General features: G+C 36.7%; 1 protein-coding gene across 2 annotated transcripts in view; it reads right to left on the bottom strand.

The window, feature by feature from the left end:
* DBT (dihydrolipoamide branched chain transacylase E2) overlaps nucleotides 1-12,662 on the bottom strand; it is a gene marked incomplete at its 3' end in the record, with an annotated part of 46,690 nt that overhangs the window by 10,416 nt on the left and 23,612 nt on the right. The window contains exons 1-4 of one of the 2 annotated variants that reach the window (XM_081223660.1): nucleotides 7,918-8,075; nucleotides 6,161-6,282; nucleotides 3,097-3,313; nucleotides 1,723-1,889 (exon numbers count right to left, since the gene is read on the bottom strand). In XM_081223660.1, coding sequence (XP_081079786.1) covers nucleotides 1,723-1,889; nucleotides 3,097-3,313; nucleotides 6,161-6,172 — 396 coding nt within the window. In that variant the 5' untranslated portion in view covers nucleotides 6,173-6,282; nucleotides 7,918-8,075. Of the gene's footprint in view, nucleotides 1-1,722; nucleotides 1,890-3,096; nucleotides 3,314-6,160; nucleotides 6,283-7,917; nucleotides 8,076-12,662 lie in introns of those variants that run through there. The other variant, XM_081223659.1, reaches the window with a different exon arrangement.

The following is a 12,662-nucleotide window of genomic DNA, read 5'->3' as shown; positions in this document are numbered from 1 at the left end:
GCTAATATTCTGCTTCCTCTCTTCACCCCCGCCAGTACTGAGACCATGTGCAGGCTAGCATACTGGGCAGATAGGAGAGACATCCAGAAGAGAAATGAGTCATCCTCACTGAGACCATCCTACACCAGCTGGCCCCTAGCCAACCTACCACCTGTTTATAGACATATAAGTGAGCTCTGCTAAGATCAGCAGACTGGTCCTGCTCACCTGTAGATTCATGAGAAATAATGAATGGTAATTGTTTCAAACCATGAAATTTGGGGGTGGTTTGTTATACAGCAATGGATACACTTGGCTATTAAGTGACTCTTTTCTGATCCTCCTATTGTCAAACCACTGACCCCGCTCAGCCTCTTCCCATTGCCTTTGCCAACTCAATTCCTACCTACCCCTTAAACACTGATGTAAAACCCTTAGCCTTCTTTTCTTCTCTTTCACACATAATTTGGGTGATCTCATCCACGTGTTTCAATTGCTGTGTCTCTACAGATGACCCTCTATAGCTGTAATATAGTCCAGATCTCTCATTCACTGGCACCTACTACATCTCATGTTTATAGACCATCTCTTTCCTTGTGAGGGTAGTTGTTAAAAAGATGGACATATAGGAGAACAGCTTCTGCCTTACAAGTCTCAGCATCAGTGAAGAGACAACTGAGTATAAACACTTTCAAAACATCGAGATAAACTGCAATGAGAAACAAAAGGCCATTTAACTCAAACTGTGACAGTCACTGGCTTCTGTAGGAGGAACCGGTTTCTGTATTCTGTTCTATACTGGAGCAAAATTTGATGTTTAGGATGCACATGTATTTGATCAAGTGAGGAGGCGGCATTTCAGGTCAAGTTGTGTATTCCAGCAACTGTGCATAGCTTAATCTGACTATAGCGGAGAGAGTGACTGTGAGAGAGAAGACTGGAGAGGTGGGCGGCAGAGACGCGTAGAAATACTTTTTTACGCCACGTTAACGCATTTAGAAACTATCCTGAAGGCAATCCAGAAGGGGAACCATTGAAAAGAACCATGGAAAGGGCTGGTAGGAAGCCACACTGGATTTAGAGACAACAGTATGCATTTTCAAGAAAAATGGACCAGAACTGAAAACTTAACTTCTCCACTTGTTAGATATAAATTCTTGACAAGTTTCTCAACTTCTCTGAGTGCCAATTTCCTTAAATGGAAAATGGGGATAGCAATATTTACATGTTAGCATTATTCTGATCATTAAAAGAGAAAATGTATACAGCACACTTGGTACGGGGTCAGGCATATGGCGGCTGCTTTCTAAATGGTGGTTAGCTGGCTGCTCAAGGTCAGCTGATGGCCTTATTCTTTTTGATACTGGCACCAAGGCCTAGTACTAGAAATGATTCCCAGAAGCCTCAATATAAGTTTGTTGAAAAGTGAAAGATCAATACCAAGCCTCACTTTTCTTCAAATCAGGACTTTGCTGCAGTGATCCTTTCAGAATTAAAGGCTTTACCTATATGGCAGGACAATCCTCACCTAGCTCAAAGAGATAAGTAGATAAAAATCTGACACAGAAATTCCAATTTTATAAACTTCCATGAAACAAAGAGAGTGTATTTGTACATTTTTCTAACTATGTGATATTGTGAGAAATATATTTTTATTCAAACCCATAGTTAACACATTGCATATTCGCAAAACAAAATTTAAATGTCTTACTCAAGCCTTGTTTGAAATGACTAAAATCTTACCTTTAAGAAGAAGGGCATGAAGGAGAGTTTAATTCCACGAGCAAAAGCAATGGGTTTTAATTCTTCTCGTAGCTTAACCAGTTCAGTAAGGTCAACCTCATCACAATACCCAAAATGAGGTATCTTCAGGGCTGCAGACATGGTCTTGACCATTGCTTTGTGAAAGCCTGGAAAACATTAAATATACATATATATACGTATATATACATATATACGTATATATATGTACTTTATAAAAATTCTTAAAACCTTTAATCCCTTTAAAAACTAAAATAGGGCTTCCCTGGTGGCGCAGTAGTTGAGAGTCCACCTGCCGATGCAGGAGATGCGGGTTTGTGCCCCAGTCCGGGAGGATCCCACATGCCGCGGAGCGGTTGGGCCCGTGAGCCATGGCCGCTAGACCTGCGCGTCCGGAGCCTTGCTCCGCAACGGGAGAGGCCACAACAGTGAGAGGCCCGCGTACCACAAAAAAAAAAAAAAACTAAAATTGAAGGTTCTCTAATGTCACTTACTCTTAATTAAACTCTTCCTCTTGGAGCTATCATCTTCATTACATAACTTGAAAGCCAGTAATTTCAATGCTGAAGCATTGACTGTAGCACAACACTCAGTGTCAATTGTAATTATATAACAGGTAACTGCTTTCAACGCTGTGGTATATAAAAAATTCAAAAGGTGGCTTCCCTGGTGGCGCAGTGGTTAAGAATCCGCCTGCCAATGCAGGGGACACGGGTTCGAGCTCTGGTCCAGGAAGATACCACATGCCGCAGAGTAACTAAGCCTGTGTGCCACAACTACTGAGCCTGTGCTCTAAAGCCTGAGAGCCACAGCTACTGAGCCCGCGCGCCACAGCTACTGAAGCCTGTGCACCTAGAGTCTGTGCTCCGCAACAAGAGAAGCCACTGCAATGAAAAGCCCTTGCACCGCAACGAAGAACAGCCCCTGCTCGCCGCAACTAGAGAAAGCCCAAGCACAGCAACGAAGACCCAATGCAGCCAAACAAAAAAAAATAATAATGCCAAAATAATAATAATAATAATAATAAATTCAAAAGGATGCAAGCCATGTATTTACACAATGGCTTCTTGCAAAGCCAGTCTTCTGAAAGTTAATCATCCTAAGAGTTTGTAAATAACAAATCAGAAGTAGTTGTTTTGAAAGCTAACAAAAAATAATATTTAAAATATACCGAGCAAGTCTTCAAACAGAAAAAATATCTGTACACAAATTTATACTCTAAGAAACCTGCTAACATATTACTCTTCAAAAATTATCAGTATATATTAAAGCTTTTCCTAGAAAAACTGTAATTTCATCATGTTGAAGTAGCTTTCCTCCAAATACTCTATTACCTTACATTACTATTATTATTACCTTTTATGGGTTCTGTTCTGTCTTTGCCTGTGAATACTGGAGGTTTTGATATTGGTATAGGAATAGTTCTCTCTTTTGGTTTTGGTGGAGGTGGCATAATTTCAGCTTTTGGTGAAGGAGGTAGTATAGCTCCTGTTTGCTTTTCCAGATAGCTGAGAATATCTTCTTTAAGTATTCTGCCATCTTTTCCGGAGCCAACAACTTCACTTAGCTTAATCTAAAAAATGACACATTTTAATGCTAAAAATAAAACTACCTAAAAATAAATAAACCCATCATTGAGGTCTCTAAGTGAAATTAAATGAACTGAAGGTAAAAAAGTATCTCTGCCCAATAAATTAGTATAAGGAAATAACATTTAAATTATATTAATAGAACACTACAAACTATAAATAACAATTTCATCTTCTCAGTAGAATGCTATAAATTATAGCTACTCTTCATAAGTGATCATTTGTTACTTCTGTACTTACTGTTCATTTGCCCATGCGGTAACAATGTAATATCTACATTGTATATAGCTATTTATGAAAACATATTTTTAAACAGTCAACTATTTCTAAATTTCTTGCATAATTCTTATTTGATTTTTTTCTATTCTTGGAGACTACATAAGAAGAACTGAAAGTTTAAACAAGAGTTAATAAACACTGTAACAAATGTAGACCACTGTTTCTGACCTTGGCTACCAGTAAACATGTAATGGTTAAAATAATCATCCTATAAAAGCTCTCTTGAATTAGTTTTTTTCTGATGGCTGTTTTAGAAAGATCAGTACAAAACACTGAAATTAACTTTATTGAGGCATACTTGGAATGTGAGGTCCTTGGTCCAAGTTAAGGGTCAAATAGTTAAGTTTTATTATTGCTTTCCACAGAATAAACAATAGATGATACAATTCCACTTTTTACTGGGCACTCATGATACTTTTCGGAAACATTTGTGATCTGGCTTTATTTAACCACTTCCTATGTTTGGTAATAGAGATAAAATATTTCACTAAGTTGAACTGTATTTAAATAAAAAGACACATTAGCTTGGATGATATCCTCACGCATAGTGTATATTAGTTAAACTCTCAAGGTTAAGTCCTATTTCATTTGTATTAATGCTTCTCTAAGAATGACCACAAAAGAGTAAAGGACTTTATCACATCAAACATTTAGTTTATAACAAATGAACTCTAAGAATTTAAACATAATTTTTAGGTAATTACAAACAACTGTAAGTGCCACTGGTTTTTAATTTTAGACAAACTCAATAATTAATATACAAACTACAAAAAAAAGGGGGGGAAAGGTGATTTTATAATAATAAATCTGTTATTTAATTTCTAGTAATTATACAAATGCTCTAATTATACACATCTTTAGGAAAAGGAAAGCCACATCATATATTTCTACAGGTAGTCCTTCTATATAATTTTTTTTTAAATGGTAAAATGTTTATAGCTTTCAAAGCAATATATAAGATCGTTATTTCATCTGCTGCCCTTAACAGTGTAGTGTTCCATATTACTATTTCTATTTTTCTGTTATGCTAAATCGTCTTCATGTTTGAACACATTCAATAGCTAATAAATTTTCATCAAGGGTTTATAACATAATTTTCCTAAGCATCTCCCTGATTTTGAACACATGTGTGCCTTCTAATTTTTGGTTATATAAAACACTTTAATATATCCTAGATTATCTCCTTGGGATAGTTCCCCAATGGTAGGATAACTAGCTGAAGGAGAATGAACATTTTAATGACTCTTATTACCTATTCCCCAAATGTAAACTTTTTACCCTCCAACTGTAATTTAACTACTTCTGTCTAAAACAGACAAACAAACAAAAGCCTGCATTGTGAGGCATAGTGGAAAGAACTCAGGCTTTGGAACCACATAGATTTGTGCTCAAATCCCCAGTTCAGCTACTTACTTGATTTTAGCCAACTTAATCAACTTCTCTACCTTTTCTCATCTGCAAAAAGGGCATAATCCAAACCAGTCTGCAAGGTTACCATAAGGATTAGCAATAATGTATGTATAATGTCTGGCTCAGAAGTGCTCAAATAATGGAGGCATCAATTGTTGAGACCCTATTAATGATGAAGAGCACTGGTTTTAGAGTCACAGAGACTCACTTTAGAACCCTGGTTCCACCACTGGGTTAGCTGTGTGACCTTGGACCAGTTATTTGACCTCTCTAAGTCTTAGAAGGGCCCTTTGTCTCAGAGTTGTGAAGATTAAATGAGAGAACATGTTGGGCTTCCCTGGTGGTGCAGTGGTTGAGAGTCCGCCTGCCGATGCAGGGGACACGGGTTCGTGCCCCGGTTTGGGAAGATCCCACATGCCGCGGAGCGGCTGGGCCCGTGAGCCATGGCCGCTGAGCCTGCGCGTCCGGAGCCTGTGCTCCGCAACGGGAGAGGCCACAGCAGTGAGGAGCCCGCGTACCAAAAAAAAAAAAAAAAAAAAAATGAGATAACATGTAAATTATTAGCACAATGCCTAGGAGCCATCTAACTTTGGAAGTTAAGCAGCAATGACTGTCAGGTAAGAGGGAAAACAGAAGGCCAGGCTCCTTGACTCAAGTCAGTAGAGCTCTATGGTTTTCCCTACCTCCCTGGGATCAGGCAGATCCTTGGGACCACACCCTTGCCTGGCCCATTTCCCATCCCTTCCCTATACTGCTTCCTTCATTCCTAGTAAAGATGATCACTGTCTCAATCAATCAGTCATGTGTTCCCAAACCCCTGTCTCGAGCTATGCTTGTAGGGGACCTGATCTAAGACACCAGTATTTACAAGTGCTCAATAAATGGTAGCCCTGACTGTTATTAGGCTCTCAGGAAGAATAATAAATCCATACTTCTCAATTAACATGAATAATAAGTTCACAATTTTCTTTTCATCGCTCGTGAGGACTTTTATGCAACTATCACTTTTTAGTAACAGACATTTTCATGTTTCCTTTAATCCCAACTTGAGCCATCTCATCATGGGATAGCTGGGTAATTCTTCATAGATACACATGTATACCTTCTGTGTGATCTCACACTTAAATATTAAGGAAACTTACATTGTTTTCCATTGCAAGGCGACGAACTGCAGGAGTTGCCAGTGTTTTTTGGCCCTTTATCTCTTGGTGTGTGTGTTCATCATGGGACACAGCAGGAGTTTCAACTACATCTTCTTCTGAATCTGGTAACAGGATAAAATTTTACTCTTTAGTAGAAAATATTGAAACAACAAAAACAACAAGCTTAGTGTCTTATATAAATAAATTCAACTTAAAGTATACAGTCAAAAAGCATAATAGATGAGCTACTTCAGAATGGGAAAACACAGCTGCAAAATGGAAAAACATACAAGGGTACTAGAGTGAGTGAGAGGGGTGTACAGGTACCAGGTACTGTTTAATGATTATTATTGCCTGCTGTTTACTTCATTTCTGTTAAAATTATGTAGCAGCTACAAGTTAAAGAATGCAAGTTTCTTTCATAAATTTTAAAACACATTGTATTGTAAACATTTTCCTAATAAATTTCTCATATACATATGAAATGAGAATCAAATGTGAGGTAAATTACATGAATCATGTAAAATCTGTGACAATCTTAAATGCTTTCCTAAGATAATATAGCATTTAAATATTTTCTTTCCTTTGAATATGGCTTAAGGAATGCTGTGGAAGGTTTTATTTTCATGGCTAATACTAATTTGGTTGTTTTATTCTCTAATTGGAGAGTAGTGATATAAGAAAAACTATCTTGGGCTATTAGCATTTATTTTTGCAACCAAAAAGAAAAAGGTTTTATGAGCATTTAATTGTCAGAGTTGGATGCTAGGAAATCGGTGCTATAGTACATCAGAATCTCTGTGGGAATAAGTAAACTACAGCCAACCTCTGAAAATCAGCAGAAAACTGAGTTAGCATTGACATTCAATTCTAAGCAAATAAAAATTTTCCACTGCTGGAAAACTATGGAAAGACATTCTATTCATTCATTCCTCCTCACTAGTCTATGAATTGGTCTGGTGGAGCTCTCAAAGTTCCCCTACGGTTAAGGAAGAGAAAAAACAAACACTTTGTATTGAACATGAAGAGTAGTAGGATATTCCACCCCAAAAGGTGATTGTAGGAGTTCAGGACATACCACCCCAAAATATGCCACTTTGGTGTACTGATTATTTTCAAGAGCTGTAGGTACTTGAAAAACAACAAATGCTGGGAGAGGCTTACTCTGAACTCTCTTCATGTACCTAAAGACATCCAAAAGGAACTCAACTGTCAGAAACTCCCTCCCTAGGAGGGAAGACTTCCCAACCAGGGAAGACTGACTCATCACAGGAGAAGAGACTAGAAATCAGCAACACACCCATATAAACTTTTGTCACAAACTATCATACCTCCCATATATTCTTCTAAGAGCCAATTTATCCTTCCTAAAACTCATTTCTTCTCCCTAAGAGGGCTACATCCCTCCTCCCCTTTCCCTAGTAAGAAGGTATTTAAACCTGAATCCTAAAGCCACCTCTCTGAGTTATTCATTTTTTCTGGGTACCTCCCAGGTATACATGAGGTCTACATGTTAATAAATTTGTTTTTCTCTTGTTCATCTGTCTTTTATTACAGGGGTCTCAGCTAAGAACTCAGAAGGTACAGGGAAAATTATTCTTCCTTCCCACAATCACCTAGTATATATATTGTATACTGCACTACATATGTAATATCTTAATCTTCACTCCAGTGTGTAAGATAGGTGTTATTAACCCCATTTTACAGATTTTTAAAAATGAGACTTGAGATGAAGAGATTGGCCCAAGGTCACACACCTAATAAACTGTGAAGAGCTGGGATTCAATCCTAGAGCTGACTCAGTTTGTGCTGTTTCCTTTAGTTCATGGCCCTAGTACATTTTCTTTCTGGTCAAATAAGCTGGAATACAACTTCTACAGCTCAAGGCATAATTTTATTGCACTTTGAGAAGCCCTGTGTATTGTCCACATCTGTTTAAGTTACTGGAGAAACTAGTAAGAAAGATTAGCATTAGGAACTCAGATCCAAAGAAAAATCAAGGGGGTTCAGTTGTAGGAATCCCAAATACTAACTTGAAAAATGCATATTTGCTACAGTTTGAGAAATGCATAAATGCCCAGACATATCATACACAAGTTATTATATAACAGTTCCAAAATATCATGTTATTTATTGCTACTCACCTTTCTGGAAAACATTCTATATATCACCAAGCAGTACTGCCTTTTGGAATAACTTCAGTGTAAGTATTAAGTAATAAAACAAAGATTTGCAGGAAGTCACTCATATTATATATGAGTTGTAGTTGTCATGTAGTTGTGGGAAGAAAGCTCTCTTAATACTAAAATACTACCTTGCTAAGGACACTGGAAAGCCAGGGATGATTTAACAGAGATTTAACAGAGAATATCTACCAGAAAGCCATTTCCATGATCCAAGGGTTTCTAGTCTTTTTGTTACCTTGATCATAGAACTGATCTTAAAAGTGACCCAGTAGAGAAGAAGTAAATCATAAGGATATGGAGGAAATGTCATTCTCTAAATGGATGAGTGTTTGTGGCATGATGCCAAGATAAACGGAGTGATCAACATCAAATCATAATTTCGCACAGATACAAAAGGATATTTGGTTCAGAACCTAACAACTAGGAAGAAGATCTAGGAAGATGACCAGATCTTTTAGGCAGGAGAGAAAAGAACAGTTTCTAAATTCAACTTAGAGAGCTAGCGGCCACAATAACTTCTATTAGCATTTGATTCAATAACCTTAGCCCTGATAGAGATTGCACATTATAAAAAGTTACAGTTTTGGAGAAAGTTGCTGCTGGTTCAGTTTTGCTGATGGAAAAATCTGTTCCTGTTATGGTGCCCCGTTACCTCGATGAAATAGAGATTGCAAGCTGTACAACTGGGAAAACAGCAAAGTCAAGCTGTCCTGGCTATTCTGGTTTAGCCTTTGAACTGTCAGCTTAGCTATAAACTGTGACATGTTTAACACAGGGGGAGGCCCATATTGCTACCCCCAAAATGTGGAATGCTTATTACTTTTTCCAGATTTAATTAAACATATGATTGTTCTATGCAATATGAAGAAAGTGTGGACAGTAAATCAGAGGATGACTAAAATAAAACCATGGTGATGTTAAAACCAGAGTTTGTGTAACAGAGTGGGACCTGGCAGTAACTCCTGTCGTTTTTCAACTTTTTGAAGAGTAAGTCCTAACATTTGACTCCTTCCTACTGTACTTCACATAGATGACCAAGATGATGAAGAAATTATTAATGGTAAATTCTAGTTTGTACTTTCCCCTGAAGCTATTGGACATAATTGTTTTCATATCATGAGCTTATAAACAGGAACCTAGTATTTTATGATTGTAACCAATCAGACTTTGAAAAGCAGGAAGTTTTTTATTGTAAGTTAGAAAAAATATTCTTCTCAGGATTGCTTTTGGACATGTATATGGTAAAAATACAACTTAAACTGTTTTAATATAAATGTTAAGTATTTGGCACAATATTTTGAGGAGCTTAGTTAAACGTAAAGGACTTCTGTGACTTTTCACATTAAAATGTCAAATTCTTTTCAAATGAGGCTTTGGGGAAAATGATCTTGATCATACTGGCTTTGGTTATAATTCCATTCATTCAATGTACTTTATTCCTTGCCTTTTAAAATAACTAATTTTCGGGCTTCCCTGGTGGCGCAGTGGTTGAGAGTCCACCTGCCGATGCAGGGGACACGGGTTCGTGCTCCAGTCTGGGAAGATCCCACATGCCGCGGAGTGGCTGGGCCCGTGAGCCATGGCCGCTGAGCCTGCGCGTCCGGAGCCTGTGCTCCACAACGCGAGAGGCCACAACAGTGAGGGGCCCGCGTACAGCAAAAAAAAAAAACGAATTTTGATTCTGAGAAAATTAAGAATTCCAGTGTGACAAAGGCAATTTTTCTTTTACGGAAAAATGAAGTCTTAGTAATTTTCAACTTAGTTTTGTATTCCAGGTATGAGGTTGAAAATCTTTTGAAACTTGTTTAAAAAATAAATAAATAAAAATAAAATACTACCTTGTTAAATAGCACTTGAAGTAAGTTTCTAAGTTTTTTTATCTGATTATACTTATATAAAGTATACTTTATATACTTATTTTCTCCTTTGATGTTCACAATAATGCTACAAGAATGCAGGGCACATTCTTGATTTTACCAATGTAGAAACAGACTCTAAGGGGAATGGAGTTAAGACTAAGCTAAAATTTCATGACTCTCCCCAGCTGATGTGATTTTCACTGTTCTTGCACTATACTCTAATATGTGGGATTTTATTCCTTCAGTAGTGGATTTAGATACAGTTTTTAAAACCTTAATTAAATTTTAAGAAAGAACAGAAGAACTCTGGTAAATAAGTTTTTATCATGAAGACTGTCAATTTAGTGTTGTTAGAATTCATCATGTGAAGAAAATTTATAATAAAACTATATTATTTCAGATTAAATAAAAGAGTAATTTGAATTAGTAAAAATATTAAAACTGTGTGATTGCAATGGGAAATAGTTTTTGAAATACCAAAGCACTCAAAGGTTTTTGAAAGAGTTGTTTTTGTAAAAGCTTTAAACTTTTCCTCCCTGAAAAACTTTCTTAGGAAGACCTTTCTTCATAGCACAAATCTAAACCTTAGTTTAGTTTCTGCTCAAATGATCATAAATTGAGAATTAATGACATCTAAACCAATGAGATTGCACAGCATTTTCTTTCTCACTTCAAATTACTGAAACAACTAATTCAATCAATTCAGTCTACAATTAGCTATACAAAATAAGGTTTTAGTTACCATTTACTGAGCACTTATCATGCCCAGGCATTGTACTATGCAATTTATGTTATTGAGTGTAATTCAATTAAATGACATGCTATGTTGTTCAAATGGTTTTATGTCAAAGAGCTTTTCTTTGACTCTAAAACACTGTATTATCCTGGCAAACATTTAATACTATAAACTCTATAGGATGCCTAACTTGTGTCGTTACAGCACAATGTACACATATGTACATTGTTAGAAATTTAGTCCCAGTGTTCTAGATGAAGAATGGAGCTGACACCCCGTCTCTGAATACAATTTTCAGTGTAACAAAGTGGTTAGGAACATGCGTTTTAGAATTAAACAGAGCTGGGGTCAAATCATAGCTCTACCAATTACTAGCTGTGTGGCCATGGGCAACTTATTAAACCTCTGTGGGTCTCAACGTTGCATGTGTCAAATGTGGATAATAATCTATATGATTTAAAGAGGTAACGTATATATAGCATTAGCACAGAGAAAGCATTCAATCGATGGTAGGTGTTCATGTTAAAGGGTAAGTGCAATATAACAGCAGAATATAAAAGTATTCTGCTATATCTTATGTCCCTTCTGCTATAAAGTATTCTGCTACATCTTATGTCCCTTCCTCTCTTCCTTTAATACTTCCCCATGGTGGCAAGACTCCTCAATTAGAGCTAATTAGGTATAGTAACTCTCCACTTGTCTGGTGGTCAAGCATTCTGGCAACTTAATGTTGTACACAGCTGTAGGTGCAGAACACCTAAAACTGTGCCATGCAGCCTCAGCATTAAAACCATACACTTGCTCCAGAGAAAAGTCATTTAGACTCTCAATCACATCCTATTTTCTCTTCTTAGCACATATTTCTTAACAACTTGGTTATCTTTATTGCCAGAAAGTTAGGAAGGAGAGTGATGGCCTGGCACAATGACAAGGCTAAGAGGTAGGCTGAAAAAACAAAAATCAGAGGCAGAATTGTGTTTTTCCCATAATAATGAATGTTCATTAACATGCCTTTGCATAATCAAAAAAGATTTTAGGTTATACCCAATATCCTCACTTTAAGAAGGCATAAAATATGTAGGTTTAAATAAATAAATAAATAAAACTACTGATTCCCATTAAATGGTTTAGAAAAGTTTGGGTTCAAAAAGCTTCACTTGTTTAGAAAAGTGAGGAGTCATCCTACTTTTTAAAATAGAGGTTAGAGAAAGCCTGGTTAGCTGTAAAGAGAACTCATGGCAATATTCTTAAAACTGAGTTCACAGCAGACAACATACTGAGACATGGATCAGCTTTGACATAATCTTGATAATATTAATTAACTAAATTTCAATTTGTATTTTTTTTAAACAGCATAAATGAGTCTAGTAAGCTCTTTTCAAGTACAGTCTACCTACAGTCAGAGCACTCAGAGATAGGAGTTGGAGGTCACAAATACATTTTCCCTCATCAGAATTATCATGACACTCCAGTCTTGAAAAGCAGGCTGTAACACCATGTTACAAAGAGAGTACCATAGAATATTATTTAAACAAGCATTAAAAGACAGGATTTAATTTCCATTACTGCTATTAAGACGTCTACTCTTGATCCCTTACACTCTTGATGGTTCTATGCTACAATTATTTCCCACCTGTAAAATGGACATAATGTGTCTTATACTTCTAAAAGACTTTTCTTTAGGTAACTTTCTATTTATAGTATAATTGGTTTTCCTGGCA

This window comes from Mesoplodon bidens (genome assembly GCF_964165515.1).
Source record: "Mesoplodon bidens genome assembly, chromosome: 2".
NCBI classification, from domain to species: Eukaryota; Metazoa; Chordata; class Mammalia; order Artiodactyla; family Ziphiidae; genus Mesoplodon; species Mesoplodon bidens.
Note: the sequence above shows the minus strand (reverse complement) of the source record. Positions and strands in the feature narration are given on the sequence as shown.